The sequence below is a fragment of the Mugil cephalus genome, chromosome 9 (genome assembly GCF_022458985.1).
Source record: "Mugil cephalus isolate CIBA_MC_2020 chromosome 9, CIBA_Mcephalus_1.1, whole genome shotgun sequence".
Classification (NCBI taxonomy): Eukaryota; Metazoa; Chordata; class Actinopteri; order Mugiliformes; family Mugilidae; genus Mugil; species Mugil cephalus.
In genome coordinates, this window is record NC_061778.1 from 3,717,965 (window position 1) to 3,744,359 (window position 26,395).

Sequence of the window (26,395 nt, forward strand, 5' to 3'; positions counted from 1 at the left end):
CTTGGCTCTTTCCCTTTCTCTCTCTGAGCCACGGTGGGCCCAGCATGAGCCTCCAGACACACATTCATCACAGAGGTAAACAAATCTGTAACCAGCCCCAAGAAAACAAATCTTCATTAAATAAAAACAAGGGAGGATTAGGAGTTAAATAAACTGTGATAATACGCGGAGCTCAGTGCACAGTTCATACTGGATAGACAATGTCGTTACTGGCTGTCTGCAAACTATTCCACGTCATAAAGAGCTACGACGGCAATTAATCATGATTCTTTAATTATCGACGGGCCGTTGTCTTGATGGGTGCGCCAGAGTAAAAACCACACTGATGGTTGCACATTTTAAGAAAAAAGAAGGGGAGATGGGAGAACAATTTAAACAAGTGATAAAACAAGACAAAATTTAACTACTAATTTAAAAACTAGGAGCCCACTGTGAGGCTCTGAGCCGCTTTGAAAGGAAAGAGAGAGGAAAGATGACCGAGTCTGAACCGAGCAAACCAAGTTCTCATTAATATGTGTGAAGGGATTCTACTGCAACATCCGCCGTCTGGGTCCAATTATAATGATGATACCTTGGGATGACATCAAATTTAATAGTGAAACTATTTATTGGTTAGTTTTGCTGTGGAAACACTGGTGTACCTCAATAATTAGAGTGTAAAGGAACCACCCCTGTTACCTCATAAACGTATGAATTCATATATGTGACCAAATAAGAGTCAATGAACTTCCAGCGCCTATAATAAAAACTTGATGTTTCCCCCTTTTATGGCCTTTATAAATTGGATATTGTCTTTTCTTCCAAGAAATGTACAAAAAAAAACAACAACTTTATGTTGATTAATGAGGAATATATAATAAATATCCAGCCCAGAGGTGCAGCCGGTGGGTGCTGCTGATAGTCTGAAAATTAATGAATCACCTGAGGGCAGTGCATGTGTCTCAAGTGGCGCTCGCATATTCTAGACTATAATAAGACCATGAGAAGCAAAGAACACGGCAAGCAGCTCAAAGTGTCTCTGCATGGATACATGATTCAGCTGAATCCATCATTAAGAAATGGGGGGTGGGGGAAATGTATAAATCTGCCCAGAGCAGGTCTCCCGCACAAACTGAGGGAAGCCACCAGGACGTCTACGAACCAAGGAGTTAAACACTTCAGCAGCTGAGAGGAGAGAATCTCTGCACACAATAACTGCTGCAGAGGCTCTTTACAGAGACTTTATGGGAGAGTGGCAAAGCTCATATTAAATCTTGACCACAGTTCACCCAAGTGCATGTGGGAGACGTCCAGTGTCAACTGAAAGTAGGTCGGATGAGACTGAGATACAGCTTTTTGGCTGCTAGACTAGACACAACGATTGGTACTGTGTTCAACAATATTAGTTTGTCTTCTGAACCAAGTTCATTGCAGGTAAATTCATTACGTGCAGGGAGTATTAATTACATCAAACACATAAGCCTTTCATATCAACATTTCTTATTTTTTCTTTTCTACTGATAAATTAAATGTCTTTCCTGCTAAACCGTCTAATGACAAAGATTCGACTTAGCAGCAATGAGGAGCGGGTTAATCTGACAAACTTTACATAAGGGAAGCTACAAATTACATTTTTTCTTCACTTTAATGAAAAAAGAAGACAATTATTTAGAATGGTGACAAATCATTTCTTTCCTATTCGACTAAAAATTCCTTATTCACCAGTTTAAATAAAGCACCACCAACCAGCTGTAAGGTATCACGGTAGAAAGACTCTGCAACAAACTGGTGCATCATGCAGGAAATGATGTTTAATTCAGGATTCGAAACCCAAAAGAGGGATATTTTTTTTTTTTTTTTTTTTTTTTAGGAGCTGCAGCCGTCCAGATGTTTAACTGGTGCAGGTCACAGATGTGTCGTGCCGTGTAGTTATGCACGACTCGCCCTCCGATGGTACAGGTCTTACCTTGGTGTGTGCGATGAGCAAACAGTTGGAGTGCTCGTGCTCGCAGGCGATCTCGTACTGAGGCAACATGTCGGCCAGCTGCTGGACGAAGGCGACCACCTCCTGGTGCCAGGGAACATTTGCCATGGTGAGACTGCTGGCAGAGCTCTCCCCACAGTACGTAACGCCCTGGACACACAAGAGCACACCATTAGAAGACATGAAGAGGAAAGACAGAGCTTTATAACATCTTTAACGGACGAATGAGAACATCAGACATCCAGTCCTATTACTGTGTACCAATCAAACAGCAGAAACACATTTTGACATTATTATTAATTTTGTAATTGCAATTTTGACAGATTTGCACCACCAGCCAGCAGTCCAATTACTTTCTGTTGCAATTCAATACCTTTTGCATATATGCCAATACTTGTATATTGTTTATTCTATTTTTATCTTATTATTTATATTTTACACAGTCCACTCTTTATTCTTGTTGTTTTACTGCAGCTGGAAACTCTGGGACAGATAGGATACGTTACACAACAGCTATTTTCTGTAGGTTAACGATACTTAAAACGTAACTGAGAATTCAAATATTAAGGAAGAACTATTAGTGAATACAAGCTCAGACACGGCACTTCATATTAACGTGAATTAACCGTCTCAAAACTTGAAGTCAGGACACTATATACCCAGATCCATATCCCTCCTTTTATCCTTGGGGTCAATTTGACCTCAATCATCATTCAAAAACAGTAGAGGGAAGGTCAACTCACTGGTAGCAAGGGGTCATTTATGTAGTCAACAAATTAACAAAGTGCCTGACACAAAAAACTTGGTCAACAACTTTATGTAAATCATTTTCTTGAGGGTAAAATGTGTTAGTAATATTTGAGGATAACAGGAGGGATGTACAGGATCTCAAAGGACACCTAACCTTGGGCTATTAATGTACTGAACCACGCTGCCAAGAAATCAGAAGAGGCTTCCAACACATAGGTCTCTGATGTGAATTTTATGCTTATGCCATAAAAAAAAATTACCCACGTAAAGAAAATGACATCGTATTTCATCTTTTTTTTTTTTTTCACCGCTGCACAAGGAAAATGATCAACTACTGCTAAATGCCATGATGATACTTCTCCACTCACTATTCAGCGAGTCTTGTGACTCATTATTGTGGCTCATTAGTTGGGCTTCGTTAGTTTTCAGCGTGCCGAAGCTGTTACCAACTCTGACAATGTACAGTGGATGAACAGGCTTTAAACGCAGCAATGACTCAACCGCTGGTTATCACTAGTGAACGTGGGAGAAACAGCATCTGTCCTTGGATACGAAAAAAAAACAATCAAAACTGAAGGCTGACTGATCAATAATGGTAAATCTTTGCTGCTGTTACGCCCTGGAACAGCAGAGACAAACTACTGACAGCAGAAAGCAATGAGGACATGTTGAAGGGTCTTTTTGTACGACCAGAAAGAACTTGAGACAAGAGCTGCATCAGCAATTTGATGTCCCATTATTTTTTTAAAAAAAAAATTTTGGACACTGACATAGACTTAAGTTTCTTAATAACTGTGTGGGTCAAACTGTTTGTGCTTTATTGGATTTTAAAGCCACACCATCACCACAGACCAAGCCAGTTAAACCAAGTCTGACCTTTTCTTTAATATCTTCTACTCACTATAAGAGCTCTTGAAAATACAGACCACAAACAGGTAGAGGTCACAGACACAAGTTACTTTTAATATGTAGAAGCTGAGTGGGTTTTGGTCAGATGTGATGCCTCACAGCAAGAAGGGATTCAAATCCATTGGCCAACTGGGGCCTTTCTGTGTGGAGTTTGCATGTTCTCCCTGTGTCTGCGTGGCTTCTCTCCGGATACACCGGTTTCCAAACACATGCTCGTTAACATTCATGGTGATTCTAAATTGACCGTAGTAGTGGTTGTCTGTCAGTACGTTTACATGCATGTGAAAAAAAAACGTATTATTACCTTAATCTGACTTTAACTGGACAACTTAAGTGCATATAAACACGTTACTGAGACTAAAATCAGGCTTGGAGATGCAAACTTTACTAGTTCCGGCAAAAGTTTCAGTCGCCATTGTTGAAAGTGAAGCAGGAAGTAGAATTAAAAATTAACCCGACTGGTTAAAAAAGATGCAGCGCAGACTAGCGTTGGGTTGATGCTATTACAGACTGATGAGTGCACAAGTGTAAATGTCTTGTACCAGCATATGTTACTGTGTCTATGTCCCCCAGTATCCTAAAAGAGTCTTTAGGCCTGCGATAACGTGGAGACCTGTCCATGGTATACGCCCCCCAGTGACTGCTGGGATATGCTCCAGCCCCCACGCAACCCTCCAGAAGACAAGCGGTTACATAAAATTAATTAATGGGTTTTTATTTTTCAGTATTTCAAAATTAAACCTGCTTTTCAGAGCCTCCTCGCGAAGGCAGAGCAGCGCAGAGGTTCAGGAAATCACGGGAGGAACTGAGATGTAAAGATGAGTGTTCATGACAGTAATTAATCAAATGTGGGCTGAGGGCACACACGGGAGTTTGGAATAACAACACTACAGCACATAATACATTAGTGAGATGAGAGGGACACAACACAGCAAACCTTCACTCAAATGATTCAACTAAAATATTTGTATGGAACCAGGTAAAACTCACCAACGCACAGTATTTATGTATTATGTGAAGGAGAACTCTTTCCCACCGACTGGTCGAATAACTTGTGAACTCTTAGATTTAGGATACGCTACCCACCGAGTTTTATTCTTCATGCAAATCATCTGGCACATTTCTCAGCTTCTTAGCCACCACAAATACAAGTCCATAAAACCAAGTCTGAACCCTCAAACCGCTGAAGAATGTCCTCCCTCCAAAACCTCTGACTGGTCCTCATAAACACAGTCATACAGCTACAATGACACATAGAGAGACCACCTGTGCGGCAAGGTGCTGTAAAGCAGCCAAGGCAGCAGCTGTGATCCCATAACTCTCTGATCTGTTGGCCAGGAAACGAACGGCGTCTGATCCTCACCCAGGTACCACACGGAGGAAACACAAGAGTAACCAGCAGCATGTCTGTGTGTGCCTGTGTGTGCCTGTGTGTGCCTGTGTGTGCCTGTGTGTGTGTGTGTGTGTGTGTGTGTGTGTGTTTATGTCGGCTGCTTTGTGGAGGGTTGAGTTTCTTAAAATGAAGTTCACACACGGAGCCATTTCACTTTTGTCTCTGATAAATGCACCGATCAGCCACAACATAATGACCACTGACTAGGAGAAGTTAATCACATTCATTCATCTCGTGATAATTTAATGTTCTGCTGGGAAACGTTTGGACCTGGAATTCATTCGTGTGGATGTTACTTGGACATGTAGCACCCACTTAGACCAGACCAGGCACCCCTCCACTCGGCAACACGGCAACTCAACAAAACATGAAGCACAGCACAAGGTGTGGACCTGGCCTCCAAATTCACTAGATCACAAGCTGATCAAGTATCTGTGGGATGATCCACAGAGGACCCATACACCCCATCCTGTTACCAGACACCACATGACACCCCCAGAAGGTCCATGTCTATTCTCTGATGAGCAACAACTGCTTTGGAGGCACATGGGAGACCTACATAGTGGTCATAATGTTATGCCTGACTGATGTATAAACTTTCCACAAGTAAGAGACTCATGAAATCTACATTAGCCAAGAAAAAAAAGGAATAACATGGTTTTTCGTCTATTTTTATCTACCATTGTACAGTAAACTTTCTTTTGACGAGTACCTGCTTGTGCAAGTGATCATCTCTCAGATTGTAAAGTCGTGAAAGTTAAATTGTTTTGGCCACTGACCAACACAAAAAAGTTTCACAGGAGATATCAAACCCATCCGATGGCTTTGGGGAAGTTCCTAATGTGGCTGAGGGGATATATTGAAGGAAACTAAAAGCTAAACTGCAATAGAAAGGCTCTTAAACGCATCCCTTTCCCTTTCTGGCCCACCTATTTCAAGTGGGCTCATTTCCCATCAATTCTACCCCGTCCAGTCCGGGGCTGTAGGGAACCTGACACAGGCTGTGAACTGCAGCCATTACCTCTGTAATTTAACTACATATGTCTTGTCGGGCTGCTTGTGAATTCACCGCAAGAAAATAAACACCTAGCCGAAAAAGTGGACCGCATCGTTCCCGGGGGCTGAGGTTGGAGACACGAATGGGGTGGCTGGAGGCAAGACAGCGTGGGACAGAATTGATGAGAGACCTTGGAGTTATCGGTGTGGCCAGAAGGCCTACTGAATAAAGATCAACTACCCAGGACTTGGTATAAATCAGCCAGGAATGGGCCGAGCAGGATGATGGTGCAATAGGAAGAGATGGCAAAAGATTGGGGATATATGGGGGGAAATAACGCACTGTATCACCTGAGGAAGCTGTGCGTTTGTGGGAGGGATGGAGAATAAGAGGCCTCCACCTGCTCGAATAATTTACGACTTCCGCTTTTAATGGAAACCATAAAGGTTGATGATCGAGGCTCCACTCAGGTGTGTGTGTGTAACATACATCTTTGTGTAACCATCTCTGTACCTTCATATTCTTGCCCAGTCTCTCTCTGTGTAATCCATTTGCTCTCTGGGCGAATGAGGGGCCAGTGGCAGGTAGGTGGTATTGATGCACCGCACAGATGATAAATCACACACTGGATAACAATTGGACAGCAGATGGTAAATTGCGCGGCCGGAATGCGACGCGCGCCACATAATATGATGAACTAATAATTAACGGGTCAACAACAAAGGTCTTGCTGCTGTGTGATGCGAGAAAAGGCGCACACCCATGCAATTCATCATTTTTACAGGGCCACACTCCATCTTGATGCAACACATACGGAACAGTGGCGCATCTGTCCAGAGAGACACTTAGATGGATAGATGGGCGACAAATTAAAGGACAAATCTGGGGAGCATGAGGAAGCTAATTATACACAGATGCCTCAATGGGGGTGTGATGGATTTTTTTGATCTACGTCCCCTTGGATGGAAAAGGTCTCTTTCAGGGAAACAATGCCCGGATCCACATTAAACTATTTAATGAGCATGAGAATAAGGTTGATCATTTGCCAAGGACACCCACAAAAACGTATAACTCTCAGCAAAATAACAACAACAACCTTTTTTATAAGAACTGTGTCCGTCCTTTGTGGAAATGAAGTTACTACTTGATAATTAATTCAAAAAACGATTTGCATTTTGTTCTTCCAAAGATTTTGGTTTGGTCTTAGATGGAAGAGGAGACACTGTCTAGATGTTTGGTGTCATAGAAGGAGGCCTTGGAGATCCACCCCACCACTTTGTGTGGTGAGGTGTTGTATTGGTCTCCAGTTGTGATTCCAATGTACTCTACAACTTTTAAACCTTTCAGTTTTGTGTGATTATTTATGTGCTATATCTTGCAGACCACACCTTCCAGTAAAGATCTAGAGGCTTGAAAGCACCAATGAAGCCATTGATGCTCTTTTAACAGCCAGAAACCTTTATCATGACACTTGTGTTCGAAGTGAAGAGACAATCACAATAAATGCAGGATTTTATCGTCTTTTTAGGTAATTTTGAAAATAATTACAATCACAGTTATGGTAATGTTTTCCAAAAATCAATCTAAATAAATTAATAACCACGTTTTATTGCCCATGAGCACCATTAATCTCTTGCAGAACACTTATCTCCATTCTCTTGAGCTTGGTTTGTACAGACTAAAGTTGTAATTCAGTTGCAGACACAAATATCTGAAGTGATTTATGTTTCTATTCTTTATCATGACTGTGCCTTTCATACTTGCTCGATGTATCGTTTAGCTTGTCTGATTCTGGTCGTCACTCTTTTGTATCTGCGTTAGTCTGTACACACGGTTTATAATACATCTAAAAACAATGTAACGGTGGCTCATCCGTCAGCGGTGATGGTTAACATGACAACGGCGGAGCAGCTCACTCTGTCTTACTGTCACCAGTCTATCCTGCGATGCACTAATTACTGGCCTTGTGATGCTGAGGTTGATAGCTCAGCCAAAAGCTCAGCAGCCTGAGGGGGTTTATCTGTTCAGAAAAGGGCCGATGTAAGTGGGAAGATGGGAAATGGAGAGGTGGAGAGATAAGATGGAGGGGATAATCAAGGGACAAAACAACAAGAAAGAGATAAGAAGTGGTAGCCTTTACCTGTGCCAGAGAAATTGTTTAAATAATTGATTGTCAGGAGGAGGAGGAGGCTTTTACTGTGGCTCAGGCTATTTTGAAGGTCAGACTTTAAAAGGATGAAACACTTCCAATTTACTTAAGGCATTCAAATTTAGAAAAGGAGATGAATAATTACCTTTCTGCAGACCGGGACGTTGGATAAATGCCAAGACAAATGTGGGTATCACATGGAAATTAAATACATCGTTGCCATTACTGCAGGTGGTCATACTGAAGATGTATATTTTTTATTAACCTCCTGAGACCTGAGCTTTAGTTTGTTATGCATTTTTAATTTCTCCTTGGTATTTGGGATGAGTAGCACCTAAGATGTAAAAAAACTAAGCATCATCTTTGAACAAGAAGTAGTTTTCGAAAAAAAAAAATGTCCTCACATGTGGACACGGGGCTTATTTCACTATATAAAACAATAAAGTCACCAGTGCGCAGCAAATTATAAAACTAGTTATTTCAAATCCTGAACACTGCTAAACAAAAACAGGATTACAAGCAATGAAATCCCAATGTCCTCAAACGAGTACTTGCTAATTAGTGGACTTGTAGCTCGTTACTGTTGATATAATTTGTAAAATGTGGAAGTCATATCAAACTATAAAAGTTAATAATCATAAATAAACAAGTTTCAGGTGTAATAATTTGACAAAGTTTTGGTCCTTGTCCACTTTTGTCTCATGACTAGTGTGTTGACCCTTTGCTACCACTAGGTGGCAGACTAAACCGTCCACTTATGAGGACAACAGGTTTAAATGAATCAGAATAAGCTGCCCCATATGTGGACGCGGGGTCTCGGGAGGTTAAACGTATAAAATACCGATAAAGAACCCGAGCCTCAAGGGTTATGTCTGAGCAGTCCTGATATTCATGTCACCAGTATGAAAATGTCACTGATAAATGAATTAACTGGATTTAGCCAATAATCAAAATTGGTGTTGACACTCACACAAAGTTGAGCGTATCTCTTTTTCCTTCACATGCACCCCCCCATAACAGCCTCTTTCCGAAGACGGCCGTGCATGAAGGAAGACAGCTGAGAGTGGAGCTTAATTACTTTAACATGTCAGTCCCTGTGTGAAGCACATTTGATGAGTAACTCTGTCCTCTCCAGAGCTCCCCGCTGCCTAGTTAGCAGCGTTGTGCTCTCTCTGGTGTAAGGAAATGCCAGGAAGTGGTGGATCGATACACACTCCTATGAGACATCTTCAATAAAATGCCAGTCATAGGGGACAATTTGGACTAAGAAGTGTGTTTGATTTTTTTTTGTTTCCCATCAACAGCTCATGGTGAACACGACCACAAAGCAAAGTTGTGATTGAAGCGAGCTGTTGATTACTTAAGTAGCAGTAAAACACAGCACTAAGTTTAATGTCGAGGAAAGAAAGGGAAGGAGATAAAAAAGGGACGGGGAAGCTTTGATTGTCACACAGCTGGTTGAACTCATTTTTTTTTTTTGGTCCAGATGGTCCAAAAATTGCTTTGACATTTACAGCAAACTGGAGAGCAGCAGAACACAGCGAAAGAAGTAAAAGCATGGAGGGAAGGAAAAGATGATGAGTTCTGTTACTACACTGAGAGAATTAATAACAAACTCAATGCACAATACACTCAATTCTACGTTCTACTTGCTTGCATCCTGACTGATAACTTGGAGTGTGTTCAGATCTCTGGCATTAGTCCATGGAGCAGCAAATTTTCTTGAGAAATTTCCAGTTGTTCATAAAATGTTTTCTTAACTAAATGGAAACATGTACTTGTTCTTCTTTGCACTAAAACAAAGGAAAATGTCTCTTATGCAGACGTACATTAACAAGGTGAACCACCTCTCAGCTTAATTTAGCTAAAACTAAAGAGATGGTAGAGGATTTAAGTAGGTCCAGGTCCAACCTGCAGCCTGCAACCATCAAGTTGTGTAGAGGTGGTTCAGACCGTCTCCATCTCCATAGGAGTTCAAGACTTTTTATTAAGTGCTGCAAACAGCTGGACATGTTCTACCAGACTTTTGTCGCTGGTCATGTCATGTAACATCATCAGATTCTACATGTTAGTCAATCTGTGTGTGCATGTTACTGGTCCGGCCCATTTGAGATCAAAATGGAGTGTATTTGGCCTCAGAACTAAAAGGAGTTTGACAGCCCTGGTTTAGATGGATGTGCAGACGTGTGTGTGAACACCTGTGAGGCCTCTGTGAACACGGCTACAACTTGCAGATCATTAGCAGAAGACAACTGCTGCGCACTTGGCTCAGACAGAAGCTCAATGTCAGACTGGAGTCAATGAGCCTCCGCTCTTAACCAACACATGTCACTGAATCACTTCCTAAATGCATAAATGAGATGAATTATAAACCTTTTTTTTTTCTTTATCTAATCAGACGCTAAAACTACAGCGAGACATGTTATAGAGTTACTTTTAATGAACTGCTGTCTAGTTCATTATTGAAACTCCCTGCAGTAGAGTTTAGCTCCACTAGACCGTCACAGAACTGGTCCCTAAAAGCCTAAGTTCAGGTTACATGTTATATATATCCGTGTCTTGTGCTATAACATGAGCGTAGAGCATGTTTATCTCGTGGATGTACGCTTCTCCAGACTGTGAGCTTAACTCCAGCTTGATTCTTTGCTCGCTCTGGGCTGATGACAGTGGGAGGAGTTGGAGCTTGTTAATTTTATGTGGGTTCATGCAGCCAGGAAGGCAAGTCTGCTCAAAACACAAAACGCTTCATTAGGAGAAAAAAATCACAGACACACATCCTCGCTGCCTGGCTGCCCTTCAGAAAGTTGTGTTTGGTTTCCCCCAAAGCTTCCAGCGCTCTGCTCATTATAGCACAGCCTTACCTCGTTATTTTGAGGGGAAAACTTGCACAATGCTGAGTTGTGATTTTGCTTTTGTGTAAATGTCATATGAACAGTGAGTCTGCACTGTAACAAACTGCTTGGTAATAAGTACACCGATCAGGCATAACATTATGACCACCTTCCCAATACTGTGTAGGTCTCACATGTGCCTCCAAAACAGTCGTGACCCATCAGAGAATGGACACGAGGGCAACACAACACAATGTGGAGACACAATGTTGTTAGTGGGTGGGCGTTGGGTCCTATGGGTTGAAGGGAGGGGCCTCTGCCGATCATCCTACATATACTTAATCAGTCTGGGATCCAGTGAATTTGGAGGCTGTTTTTTAGTTATTCCTAAACTGTTTTTGTGTGTGTGTGTGTGTCTGTGTCAGGCTGCTGTCATCAAGGAGTGTCATTGCTATGAGGTGGGGGTTCCTGGTCTGGTCTAGGTGAGTGCTACATGTCTAAGTAACGTCCACACGAATGAATGCCAGGCCCAAAAGTTTCCCACTGAATTGCCACAAGATATGATGTTATTTTACTCCTCTGGTCATAATGTTGTGGCTGATCGTGTATATGACTGTTTAGTTTTTGTGCACCTACAGCTTTTCCATACAAATGTGAGCTGTGCAATCCATCTTTCTATTTATTTTTTACCATGAAAAACACTCTTATTTGATAAATTTGTCGTCTGATTTTTGAGCTGCGTGAATCTAAATGTCCAACTGACAGTGACAGAAGTAAATCAATAGGCTGCTCGAGGCAACAGCTCTCAGTATCAGTCACTTTCGATCTCATATGCATCTGCAACATTTTTTTTTTTTTTCAACTAAATAAACTGGCTCTAAAAATCAATAGTGAAATCTGTGGAGGCTCATATCAGGAACATGATGCAAAAATAACATAAACAAGCGTGGCTGGGTGCTACGTTTTTTTTATCTAATATTTCACTAATATGTATCTTAAGATCTGAAACTAATGTTGACTGATGGTAACAGCCACACAAAAGTATTACTTAGCATCCTCCTTTACCCACATTTACAATCCCTTTGAGGAAAGCACTTAACCCCCAAATGCTCTTGTCTGCCGTGGGCTGACGGATAAGTCTGTGTTTGCACGGGGCAGATCCCAGGTGCGATTTAGTGTAATTGGGAGAAGGCTGCTCCTGGAAAAGGAGCGTTCACTTCGGCAAACCCAGCCTGGATAAATGAAGGTTACACAAAGAAAGGGCAGCAGTGGCAGAGAACAGTGGGATCCCAGAGGAGTTTGTCCAGTGGTGGAACTCTGTCGTCAGGCAGAAATAAGAAGAGCTGCGAACTATGAATGAGAGGATGGAGGGGAGGAGGGGTTCACATGTGGAAAGAGGAAGCTTGTGAACGTTTGTGGGACACGTGTAATGGGACACACTTAGGGAAGATAATAGGTGAATGTGTTCATGTGAAACTAAAACAGAATACAAATGAATTTCACTTCAAAGATCAGGGCTCGTCTAGATCAGTGCGCTGGGTTAGTTCATTAAACACTGTGTAAAAGTTACAGAGGTTGAACTGCAAAAGCAAAAAAAAAATACACTCAATTTCAGGCAGTTTTTATTCTAAGGAGGTGGAGGAGTAGGTTAAAGGTTCCTAAAGGTCTTATTACAACCCTCTCGAGCCACATTTTTAAATTCCGGTTCAACCCACCGCAAGTAAGTTATACTAATCATTACTACATTATTACATCACGAGGGATATGAGAGGAAAGGATAGGAAAAACGAAATCAGTGCAGCAGTCAGCTGACTTAGAGGTTAATTAAATTAGATTAATGTGTTTTTGGAGAATCACTTTTAAGCAACACAGGAACTAAAAACTAATAATAAGAAAAGTAATAAGAAAAATTAATATAGCATAAAACTGAGCAAAATGGTGTAAACTTTGGGCCGGGTGATGGAGGGTGATAGGACCAAAACAGTAAACAGAAGGAGAGAAAAATTACAAGATGATAGAGAATAAGGAATAATGAAGTTTTTGTGATATTATGATATGCAATAAATTGCAATATTCTACATAGTGGGAAATTTTAAATGCATTTTCAATTTATATCACTTGTACAGAAAAAGTGGTGGAAGTCACTCATGATCGGTCCAAAACAGACTTTTTCTTTTTCTGTTCAAAATCAAAAAACTATTGCGATATATTCCCATATCGACATTTTTTCCCCCACCCCTAGTAAATAGTGATGTATTTCATTTAACTTAATGTAATATGTGACCAAAAGACATCCTCAGAAACTCATCTAATAAAGAAAGAGGCTTTGAACGTTAAAACCTGGACTGTACATTCCCACATTCTGGTGAAGAATCATTTACTCTCCAACCAGTAGTGGATCGAGACCTTTTTCTTGTGCTGCTGCCACTGTTATTACCAGGATCATATCTCGATGTGATGCACTGAGTAACGACCACAGACTCAGGCACATTTGTCACTATGACAACCATAGCTCAGACCGCAGCCAGGTGCCCACTCCCACACTATTAATACCATGCCCGTCAAATGACCAGGAGAAGGTCACGTGGACCCATCACTCCACTGAATTAGCCCACGTTTATGGGGACATGGAAGACTTTAGGTTTGTTGGAGCCATCTGGGAGACATCTAATTGGCCTCAAATACACCGTGTACAGTCCTCTATTAATGGACATAAATGTTGGTTACAAACAGTAAATCCAGGATGTTGGAAAGAAGAAACTGTTTTCCTTTAGTCGCCTTCATGTACATGGTCTTCACCTGAAGACGGGGGTAAAAACAATCAAGGCGAGTTTCCTCAGTCTCTCAAACTTCCCCCGATGTTTTGGCACATACAGAGTCTGGTTCACTCATTTAATGACCAAGTCAATAATTCATACAAACACTGATTCACTTGCAGGCTATGCACCCCAGCTTATTAAATAATAAAATCCTCCAAAGCTTTTTTAGCTCTCAGTAAGAGGAATCAAGATGTTTCATATGATCTTAACTTGTGCCACTTCCTTCAGATGGTTTTCTGTTTTCAGTCTGGTGTTGCTGAACCAATACAACAGATTTTTGTTTCAAATTAAACTGGCTTTTTTTTCCCTTGTTTCTTTGCAGCTGGGAATACAACGATGCAAAAAATACCACCTCTCTCACATAATATCAGAACTACAGAAGGTGCACTTGATGCATTCATGAAGTAGGAAGTATCATGGTCTAAGGTTTCCTTTCATAGGAACTACCTCTGCATTAGGAAGCGTTGCTGGTTCATTTGCCTCGAGGCAACTCACTAATGAGGAAAGATAAGATAAGACGACATCGAATCCTACCTTGACCTCGATGAAGTCTGGCTGGCCCAGAGCAATGAGCTCCGAGTAGGCCTGCATCTCCTCCACGTTCCAGGCCTTCACCAGCGTCAGTCGGTACACCGTCCTCTGTCTCTGAAAGGACAAACAGGGATGGATGCAATGTCAAACAGTGAAAGCAAACACATGATAAGCTGCGTATATTTATATATATATATTACCAAAATAAAACTATTTATTTGCACTGTATAAGTTATTTTTATTTATTTTATTTGCACATTAATCAGCATGAGCACAAAGGAGAATCAAGTAAATGTGCCAGATGTTGCCATGCAGGCTAATTTTCATGTGCAGTCCCTGTGCAGGTTGATGGTATTAAAAATGAGCCTAAAAAGAACACAGGGAGCTTATGACACACAAGGTTTAACAAAACAAGACAGAATCAGAACCAGATGAAAGGCAACAGAGCATTACCACATTAAACCACATAAAAAAAAAGTATAGAAGTCAGCAGAGGATTAAGATTGAATATGAGCACATCTCTGGTATGTCTCGTATTTTACTCTGTTCCATGTATGTGAGGCTCGATATGAAAAAGTTGACAGTCCCAAAAAGTTTTTCTAAATGAGATTATACAGTCACCTCTGGACCCTGCTCTACTTACACTATTTGCGTGTTTTGTTTTGTTTTTAAATTTACTTAGAGGAGGTGGAGCCGTTCTGTGGAGGATTTTATAGACTACAATGCAACCTGAATATTTAATAATGTTTTTCCAAACTCAAGAGTTCATATTTTTAAGAGACTGTTTGTATGCTTTGTAGTGTTTGTACGTATCTTGAGGGTGAATTCATAAGACCTACAGCGGCAGCTCAACGGCTCGGCGCTGGCCATCAAATAAATTCTTTGACACGCTCGGATTTTATTAGACAACCTCTATTCTAGTAAAAAGCTCCATCTTTAAAATGAATGTCACATTTTCTTGGCCGTTGCTATAAAGCAAAATTGGATGAGTTGCCTTCACACTTTTTGACTGTGGTAGATGCAAGTAAACACACATTAGTATGCAATGCTGGCAATGTATTCAGTGCAATCAAACTCTACAAAAATTTTTCTGAATCCTTTGACCATGATGGTTTGTGCTCATTAACATCTGCTCTGTATCTGCTCTCTCCCAGATGGCCTGTAAGCCGCTCTTATTTTGTCTGAATTATAAAAGAGTTGTGCACGTCAATTCAATTTCAATACTCTGTGTAATACAAGTAGAACAGGCTACAGGAACTCTGAATCATTGTAAGCAACTGAAAAGGCGGCAGCGACTTGTGAACTGCAGAAACTACCTTTGGATATTGGGACGTTGTTGAAGAGAAACTACGTCCAAAAGATCCAATCCTTGGTTCAACGCGTTTATATGCAGACGATGACATTACAGGACACTAGACTACACAATTTGTTAAATACTTTGTGCATGTAGAACAATATAAACATAAAACTGAACAGTTCGATGTCCACTCGGAGGGAGGCACTGATCTTGAGGACAAATCTCGATTGCACCAATTTATTCGGCCAAACTACAGAATAATTGAGGTGTGTCCTATCTCCCTATGAATGGACACTAAATTGATATAGATGATTTTGGTTCAGCACCACGACACAAAGCACCGGGAAGGTGCATCCTCTTCAAGAACAAATAGAACTGAACAGCCTTGGATTGAGACGAAGGGCGAGAAAACTAGAAAACCTGACCATCACGGTCAACTTCTCCTCTTTGCTCACACTTCAGTGATGTAGATCCAGACTATTGTTGTTGGGATTACTGACAAGACAATGGGAGTAGAAGAGGAGCAGGGAAGACCAACAGATGAGGTGGAAGAAAGGGAGTGGAAAGGATAGGTGGCATGACAAATGGTTTATACCAAGAAACAAGTAATTGACAACGGGAGAAGAGAGTGCACCCTCTCCCCTCATTTCCTCCCTCTCACACTGGAACGTTATCTGCAACACTAGGTCCTTTCAACCCAGCGGGGAAGGGGATAATTGGGCAGTGGAAGCAGGGAGGTGAGGTATTTCAAGCTGCCTCTATTCCAACTCCGACACTGATTCACAACTCTATCAATCTCCACAGCACTGGCAGGGAGACCAGGTGGAGGAGATGATGAGGAGGAGGAGGAGGAGGAGGAGGAGGAGGAGGAGGAGGAGGACAGAGAACAGAGGGGGATAAGCGCTCCAGAAGGATGGAGGTAGACCACCATGAAATGAAGACTTAGGAATATGGAGCGGAGAGAGAAACAGGGGGCAGCAGCAGAGATGGTTTATTTTTAGAAGCACGTAGACAAACTATACGATCACACACGAGTACAGGTTAATCCATCATGATCATGTGACTATGTGCCCTCAGGCTAAATAAACATGTTTGAGGGCGTGCACACATATACTGTCATTGCAAAGAGTTTGGTTCAAATACTCAACGTTTTTTCATGCAAATGTTAGTCTGAAGATAAAATGTTCATATAAATATTTATTTACTTGCATCTGTGCTTAAAATGTGTCAAACTATAGCTCCTTCTCACAGAAGCATCAAAGAACACGACGATTCAAATAACCACTCTAACTTAAAAAAAACTAAATGCACATGTCAGAAATTGATTTCACATTTATGCATATGAAGAGATGAAGCATATGACAGAGTTTGCACATTCAGTGTCATCCTCAGTGGGTCTGACATTCGGTGTGCACACGAGAATGCTGAACCGGCTACTTTTTTTTTTTTTTGACACCTTCAACAGTTATTCTGCAGATTGATGGCTCCTCTGACTGTCAGACTGGGACCTGCAGTGTTCAGGATAATGAGATTGTCGTGAGTAAGCAGTAAATGTGCCAGCAGGTCCAGGAGGACCAGGAAATGACACCCATCTGGCCTCAGGTGGATCGACCTTTGGTCACTGAGATGTTTTACATGTTTGGGGACGTATGCAGGTAGTTCAGTGTCAGCAGTTTGAAGTTAAAACTCCATAACATTATGACCACCTTCCTAATATTCTGTAATTCTCCCATGTGCCTCCAAACCAGTTGTGACTCATCAGAGAACGGACATGGACCTTCTGAGGGTGTCCTGTGGTGTCTGGCTACACAATGTTATCAATGAGGTTCTTTGGGTCCTGTAGGTTGAGGGGAGGGGCCTCTTTGGATCATCCCACAAATACTCGATTAGTTTGGTATCTAGTGAATTTGGAGGCCAGGTCAACACCTTGTGCTGTTCTTCATTTTTTTTGTTTTTTTTAGTTGTGTTTTTGTGTGTGTGTCGGTGTCAGGCTGCTGCCATCAACGAGTGTCATGGCTATGGGGTGGTGGTGCCTGGTCTGGTCTAGGTGGGTGCTACATATCTAGGTAACATCCACATGAATGAATGTCAGGTCCGAAAGTTTCTCAGCAGAACGTTGAACTGACACAAGATGCTCAATTTTATTCACTTCTCCTGTCAGTGGTCATAATGTTGTGGCTGATTGGTGTAGACTTTAGATCCCAAATCTTACTCAAGGTCATCTGGTGGTTTTTCCAAATGCACCATTTTTTCCTGGTTTTGGCCTTTTTCCAAACCTTTGTCCTTGTGGCTGGACACAAATGGTGATAATGGACTTTCACTCTCCTCTCAAACAAATGATGATGATAGGGACTGTAAGACTTTTTAAACTGCTACACCTCTGGACAAAGATCACAGACCCAAGAGAAATGTAAACCTTCACAGAGTTTTAAAGAAATCAATGAAAAAACTTTCTCCACTTGAGAAGAATGTTAAAAGCTTCAAGAGCTCCGTCATTTTGCCATCATCACATGGGAACTGGTTAAGAGATCTTAGTCTGCGGTTTCTGGGAGGATTAAATCAATAAAGAAATATTTTATCTTTTATTATTTGGTTAATGTTTAAGAGCAAGGTGAGACAGATTTAAAAGTGAACTACAAATCTTTAATATGATTCAAACATTATAAATCAGACATTCCTGCAATCTATGGATGCAGATAAAAGAGGAACAATAACACCGAGTGCTTCAACTTCAAACGTCTGATGTTTGGTCTGAACTAAACTCACCTGAGGCTATATTTTCAATAAGAAACCATAGTGGTGAAAAGCATTCCTCATCTTCTTATCAACAACTATACACAACACGATTCCCTCAAACAAGGCCAGTGCATCAGCCTTCTCTCAAGAGACAGGGCATCAAGAAAACCTGAAAAACCCTCCAGAACATTAATGGGAAACATGATGCTTCTCATTCTTGTCCTGGAAGATTTTTTTTTACTAGTGTCAGGTTACGAACATCATACTCCACAACAGCAAATGACGCGTCTGAGAGAAAATGATGAGTATATATGCATTGCTGCGCCAACTTTGATTGGCAGAAAACTCCCAGGACGCCTCGCGGGCCCCTCGGCTGATTAAACAGGTGCGCTGTCAGAAGAGAACCAGTGTTCAATAATTTATTTCGTGTCGCTCATCAATCATCAGCGGTCATGTGCTGGGTTGATTTTATAGATTTAAAAAAAAATACGCAGGTACAAACACTGTGATGATGAGAACAGGAAAATACATGTCATATAATCAATAAAAGACCTTCCTAAGGGAGAATCTGGTCGATAGGCCTGAGATAGACCCCACTCCACCCCCCGCCACTGATCCTCAACAGGGCAACAGTTACAGAAAATGAATGAATGAATTAGGTCCATACTTAGTTACAGGCCCAACTCAGAAATATGTTATCATCAATTTAAAACAATAAAAATGACTTGATTGAAGATAATGGAGTGGATGCAATAAGAAATTCTGATCTGGGGGAATAGGTGCTTTAAGGGCAACAACAAAATAGTCCCAGTTCATATTTACAATAATGTAGAGGCTATGCAAATTTGGTTTTGTTAACCAATTATTCAAGACCCTGTTTCTTTTTTTGTGTTTACTGTACTGAAGCCTAGAAAGTAAGAAAAGCTCCGTGCCTACGGTTTAAATTGAATAAGAACATCTCTGGGGAGGTGGGGAAATAGATGATATATAAACATATACCAAGCTCCTAAGACCCTGTGTCCTCATACGGGGACGTTTAGCTTTTTGTTAGAGGCGGCTTATTCTGCTTCATTTAAACCTGTTGTCCTCATAAGTGGACGCTTTAGTCTGCCACCTATTGGTAGCAAAGGGTCAACACACTAGTGGGCGTAAGAACATGACAGCGGATTCATTCTGCAGCTGCAGTGAGGATCAAAACCTCATCAACGAGCTACAAGGCCACTAATTAGCACGTACTCGTTTGAGGACGTTGGGATTTAACTGTTTGTAATCCTGTTTTCAGGATTTGAAATAAATAGTTTTGTAATTTGCTGGTGAATTCACTGTTTTATATACTGTCAACACACATTTTTTTCAAAAACTACTTATTCGTCAAAGATGATGCTTAGTTTTTATACTTCTTTGGTTCTACTCAACCCAAATACCACGGAGAAATTAAAAACGCATAGTAAACTAAAGCTCAGGCCTCAGGAGGTTAAATATTTTACTGTGCAAAGCATCTTCTTCTTTTTTTTTTGAGCTGTGTCATTATAAAAACCTGTTAATGATACATTATTTATACTCATCTTTGTTAAGCAGATATTAGAGATGTTACGGAGGCTACCGGCTGTACTCAGAGTGAATATTCACACGTATGGGTGCAAAGAAAATTAGCTTACAGAGAGAGAATCTTACCTTCTCTCCAAGAGCCCTGAGGCTGTCCAGGAAGCGGGGCCAGAAGTCCTTGAACAGCGGTCGGTCAATCTTCTTCAGACTGTCCTTGGTGCTGGCGTCCACACTAACATACAACTGGGTGACTGGCACCAGACTCCTGAAAATGAGGAGAAATATAGATGGATGGAAAAAAGATTAATGACGAGGGTTGTTCAAAATTTAGAAAACACGTATTCTTTCATGACTGTTTTGTAAAAACAGAGTTTCCTTGAGTATCATTCAACCTTCCAATCCTCCTAAAGTGTATTTCTGAGTGCACCTTCAGGTTGGGCTGAATTTAGATTCTGCAGCTCAGCTTGACTCCGTTTCTTTCGCCATATCGAGTCAATAACACATCCAGCACGCAGAGACATTAAGACGCCGCATGTACTGGCGCTAAAGGAAACAGATACGGTGGACAGATGATGGGAAAAAAACGAGGCGAGGGAGAGGAACGAAAAAAATAAAAAATAAAGAGCACTTCTAATCAATATTAAAGAAGGAAAAGACATTAACTTAATAGAGTGGAGCTGCACTGAGTCAGAATCTGTAAGAGCAGCAAGACGCAGCAGTCGCACAATGAGACAAGTGTAAAAGATTAACACAGCTAAATCGGGAAGACCATTACATTTCCCACATGACTTCAGATGGGAGCCGAGCAAGACAGGCGATTATGTAAAGATACAAAACTAACCAATTAGCCAAATGAGCAACGAGACGGAGAATCGTGAAATTCAGCTGTTTTCTTGTAGGACACTCACTACAAGGAGAAGGCTTCAAATTCTAGTCGAGGTAGAATAAATTGAGCTTTTATCATGGGACAGAGACTCGATGACTCATATCAGACTCGTATCAGACGGGAAAAACGTCTGATGGTGGCTGGTGTCCTTGCCTTCAGCTTGCTCGAGGATAAGTAAGCCTGTGGCAGCCTAGTAAATATACTGCATGTGTCAGTATACTGTAAGTTCTGACTACTTGAAAGTGGACAGAGTGACATCTCAGGGACACGGAGCATATGGGAAACCATCTAGGAATTTAAAGTTTAAACTTGAAAATTCATTCTCTAACTTCAGTGTGTCAGATAACAATTGTCAATGATACGGCTGATACAGTATCTGCTTTAACATGCCATCTAATGCGGCTTGTGCATAGCCACGTTGCCCTGGAAACGCTTGTGCCACTTTTTCCACACACACAGTGTACATTTGGAGAAAAAAAAAATAACTAAAAGAAGCGTCAGAAAGATGTATAGAGAGCTGAATAGAAGGTGCAAGTGTTCAGAATAATGACACTCTGAGGTCACCGCACTGTGTTTCCTCCTCAGACACAAACAGACATGTTGATACTTGAATCTAAAGAGCAAAGAAAGATGTATGTTTGTGAACTGTAGGTATCGCACAGGGAAAAACATAAAAAATAAAAAGCCGACTGAGGTGGTATTGCCTCATGAATTTTTTATGCGGTTACTGTACACGGGTGAGAACTTGGCATGTGGTGAAGCTTCTGTCAAAGAAAACGTGGAGGCAGAAGCTGCGGGATTTGCAGTGCAGCAATTTTAAGGGAGTCATGCTGGGAACTGAAGAGATAAATAAAAAAAAAATATGGGTGTGGATCGTGCAAAATATGGGCCAACCTCTGGACTTGAAAAAACGAGTCAACTTGGAAGCAGTAAAACTGCAAAATCAATCCCAATAGGCCTCCACATTAAAATGTCATACAAAAGAAACGTTTTGTTCTCCTGAGCTAATTATTGCCTCTACGATGACCTTGTGCGGAGTCTACCCTGGTCTATCTGGGTCGGGGTCTGTGTGGTCGCCCATAGGTGGTTTTACCTCACCTGGGTCCTCAGTGCCCGGCCACGTTACTGGACCTTCTAACATACTGTGGGTGTACAGGTGTGAACATGTGTGGGTGTGCATTTTGTGTGCATGCATGCGTGAGTGCATGGGTCTATATGTGAGGTGAGTTTTTATTATTTGCTGTAAGGTTTTATGTTTTTATTTTGTGTAAAGCACTTTGTATGAAAAGTTCTATATAAATAAAGTTTGATCTGATGTGATTTGAGTGGGTGAGGGGTGGGAAAAACATCGATGTGGCAATATATCGCAATATTTATTCTTCTGATACAATATTGATTTTGAAAGTCCTAATATGGATTTTAAAAGAAAAAAAGAAAAAGTCATGTTTTGGGGCCGATCACGAACAACTTCGACCGCCACTTTTTTTTTTCTGTACAAGTGCAATAACTTGGAAATGGATCATTTAGATTAATATTGTTTTTTGACTCAATTTGTCAAATGAATTATCACCGTCATCTCATGCACATATAAACAATGTGTATTTTAAGCTGCATTTAACATTTACCAGTGAACTATGTAGAATACTGCAATATATCGCAATATCATAATATCGCAATAATGTATCGTATCGTGACTCAAGTATCGTATCGATACGATACATATCGTATTGTGAATTCCTTGCCGATACCCACTCCCACTGTTCAGGGGTGAATATTTATCTGAATTCTACCAAAGCTTAGAGTCATGAATAATCGGGGCCGTGGCTGCTCTGAGTGACAGGCAGGTGCCCTCACAGGTTGCCCGACGTCTCTTTATGCGTCTTCCCCCCGAGAAAGAGTCAGTCACTAACAATTAGAGTCACCACACTGAGCTCAATCTTCATATTCTGAACAGTCAATGTTCGACGTCATCTAAAACGTTATTAATCTAAAGAGACTTTCCAGCCACTTCAGGTGATTATTAGAGAGAGAATGCATGTTAAAGGGCAGCTTCAGTGCACTCACAGAAATGCAGCTCACTTTTCTTTTGTGGTATCTTGTCATGCAAAGGTTTGCAATGCAACTCAAGGTAAAGGAGTTTGTGTGCTGCACACAGTCCTCTGCAATATATCTTTCTTTTTAAGGTTCACACAACATTTCTATGTGTAAAGATTGAATATTTAATCTTGCTGTCAGGGAACGAGGGAACAGGATCTAATATCCACTCACGGTTCCTTGCTTTTCGATTCATCCCCCAGACTTCAAAGATAAGTATATACTACAGGAACATAATAAGCCCAAACAGAGGTATTTTAAGAGTAAAAAATGAAATAACAACGCCCACATGACTGTGATGTGTGTGTGTGCCCGCACCTGATTTCCTGGGGGAACTGTGCATTGGTGACCAGGAAACTGGAGATGCGGTGGCAGTGGAGGAGGCGGATGAAGGCGTTGATTTCCGGGTACATGATAGGCTCACCCACCAAGGACAGGGCACAGTGTTTGACTGCCAAGCCTTCCTCATACCGCTCAGGCTTCACCCCGGGGACACCTGGAAGGAAGAACATTAGCGGCTGAGTAGAAGAACAATAAAACACTTCTTATAAGGAAATATAAAACACAGTGTTGCCAATGCAAAGAAAAGAATGTGAGAAATAACAGCTTGAGGTCAGGTTTTGAAGTGAGGTCAAACCGGGTAATTATATAACCAAGCATGATACTCATGAAAGAGTAAAAGAGGAGCAGGAGGAGAGGTTTTAATTTAGACCATTTTTCCACCTTCGTAACACAATACAAGTATTGTGCACAGTCTCAAAGTGTTGCTGCAAAATGAAAAATCCTTTAAGAGAATCAACTCTCTGTTTCCATTAGTTGTCGTATTACCAGGGGATCAAGGGCCTGGATTGAGACCTAAATTAGATCTACTGGACATCCACTAGGAGGAGAGCTGCTGCTATAGTTACAGCACGTCGTTGACTTTAAAAGCAAATGAGGTGAATCTCTGTCAATTAATATTTTAGAAGTCTGCATTCATATTCTTTGTAAAGGTGAGGCAAATAAAGTAAATGCTGCAGAGCTGCCTTTGAAGGACAAATTAAATCCCACTTGACTCTGTTCATAAAAGCCAAACAAAGGTGCACGTGCTTGAAAAGACTCAAAGTGTGCAAACATTTAGAGCAATACAAGTAAAGCTCCTTCGTTTTTCTTTAGCACAACAACATGTGCCAACAGACCGACACACTGATATCAGGCTACTGTGAAGGTCAGAGCTCTGCTACAGCTTCTTTATGGATGTGTCTGTTTTTTTTGGGATTGATGTTGTCCTGCACAGATTGTTTTGACATCAGCTAGGTCAAACTGCATTACGTCCTCCGACTATTTCCGCCCTCAAGGTTGTTTAAAGAGTCTCCCTTTGTGAAGGATCAGAAGCTACAGACTTGAGTTATTATAAATAAATTCCTATGTCCTCTCAACTTGCCCTACGTTATGTTTTGTCAACACAAAAATTCCCAAATGGTTGAAAATACACCAATCAGGCGTAACATTATGACCACCTATTGCATGAGTCTCCCTTGTGCCTCATTAGAGAATGGACCTACAGAACCATTTTGCGTCAGGCTGCATCCTGCTGCCATCAAGGAGTGTCATTGCTATAAGGTGGGGGTGTCTGGTCTGGTCTGGTGTAGGTGGGTGCTACATGTCTAAGTAACATGCACACCAGGTCCAAAAGTTGGGTGGTCATAATGTTGTGGCTGATCAGCGTACATCACCTGTCAGCTAATTTCGGTGGTTATTTTCCAGACTTATTTCTCATCTGTTTAACCTGTTTATGTGACGTGTAATTTGGTTAAAAACAGGTGAACTGTTCCTGGTGGTTCCGTCTGCTCGGTGCGTTCGGTCGGTTAAATTAAACAAATACACAGTCTAGTGGATCGGATGAAAGGGTGCAGGGTACGAGTGCATTATGCATTACGCACGAATGGAGAGAGTCAAAAAAAAAAAAAGAAATGAAAGGGCTGCGTTTCCAGCTGAGAGAATCACACAGCATATTTAATTCAAGCGGTGACTTGGCTCCCAGAGTCAGAAGAGCCTGGAGCTTCTTTATGATACGACGATGTACTCCACAGAGAGATCCTAGTGGGTTCATGTGAATTTTAACCAGACCAGAGCACAAACTCACAAACTCATGTCGGGTGGGAAGAGCCCAAGGGCTACCACCAAAGAGGACAAACTGTAGTATATTCTATGCTGAAGGCTCTTTAAGGGAACTGTGGGACCGAAGCGCCGTAACTTACGTAAGAAGCCTATTTATACTTGTGCACTAGTCACCCTGACTCGCTCTGTAACAACACCCCCCAAACACTAGTCGGCGCCGTGTCTTTTTTTCCCCGTCGGGTTAAATTTTGTTTCCACTTCCTGATGCAACTGAAACTTTCACTGAAATTTCGGCACTCAGTTAACCTCTCTTCCTCTCGTCTTCATTGATCCACAACAATCAATTCGGAAATTTCGGAGGAGGAGAAGCACCCGGAAATACGGTACTATCCAGTGGACCAATCACAGCTCTTGCACTCATAAGTGCATACGTGCACATAAGTGTTATTTAAAACAAAATGCATGACAGAAATCAAACTACAAATAAAAATATCAACCAACTAGCACAAGTCTGCTTTGTTTGCATGTGCATGTGCATTTTTTTGAGGTGTGTACTTTGTCCAGGAGGTGATTGGTGCAACAGGTCCCGGTCCTGGATCCTGATTGGCTGCAGCATGGGGGAGCACCAGGTACATAAGAAGCCAAGATGTCGGGCCGGCGCTGGCAGCAGACGATCCCTCATCACTTCCAACGCTTCCAACTGGCGAGAGTATTTATTTCTTTGTTGGAATTACTTATTTTCTCCTGTTTATTTAGTTAGGGAGGTAAGTGCTTTGTCATCTGTTTGGGTTTATTAAGTTACTGGATTTATTTCAAGGTAGAATTGTTTTGTTATTTTGACCTTGGTCCACTGCAAGGCGATCATTCACTGACTTAATTTGTTTCATTTTTGTAAATAAATGACTTTTCTTTATATTGTGTCTTGGTGGCTACTTGGGCCCTGAGGAGCTAATCAACGTTGTGTCCCAGACGGGACATAACCCGTCCCATTAACCATTAACCACAGTGTCTTTCACCGTGTTATTTCCTCAAGAAATCTGGTTTCAACAGGTATTATATCGCACTCAGGGGAAATACTTTGGGACTTTTTCCTATAATCTCCGGCCAGGTTAAGATTAAGATATGTTCTGTGTGGCTTCAGTGGTTTCAGTAATAAAGACCACAGTGAAGTCTTTACAGGGACAAATGTCTGACAAACACATCTTAACTTGCAGGCTAATAAACTTTTTTTTCATTTAATAACATTTAAACCTGCATCAAGAAGTCAAGGCAGAGGCTCTGACTTGACTAATAACACTGAAGATTTGTCTGGAGAGTCCATTGTGTGAGGAAGCAACTGGAAAGAAGATTATGGATGATGATGCTTGTGCTTTACTCTAGCGGGTTTTTCTAGTT

At 41.3% G+C, this 26,395-nt stretch overlaps 1 protein-coding gene across 1 annotated transcript in view; it reads right to left on the reverse strand.

The window, feature by feature from the left end:
- Positions 1–26,395, reverse strand: part of tyw1 (tRNA-yW synthesizing protein 1 homolog (S. cerevisiae)) — a 58,477-nt gene that overhangs the window by 8,808 nt on the left and 23,274 nt on the right. The window contains exons 12-15 of the mRNA XM_047595068.1: positions 23,219–23,396; positions 20,050–20,185; positions 14,346–14,456; positions 1,946–2,113 (exon numbers count right to left, since the gene is read on the reverse strand). Of these exons, the coding sequence (XP_047451024.1) occupies positions 1,946–2,113; positions 14,346–14,456; positions 20,050–20,185; positions 23,219–23,396 (593 nt within the window). The remainder of the gene's footprint in view (positions 1–1,945; positions 2,114–14,345; positions 14,457–20,049; positions 20,186–23,218; positions 23,397–26,395) is intronic.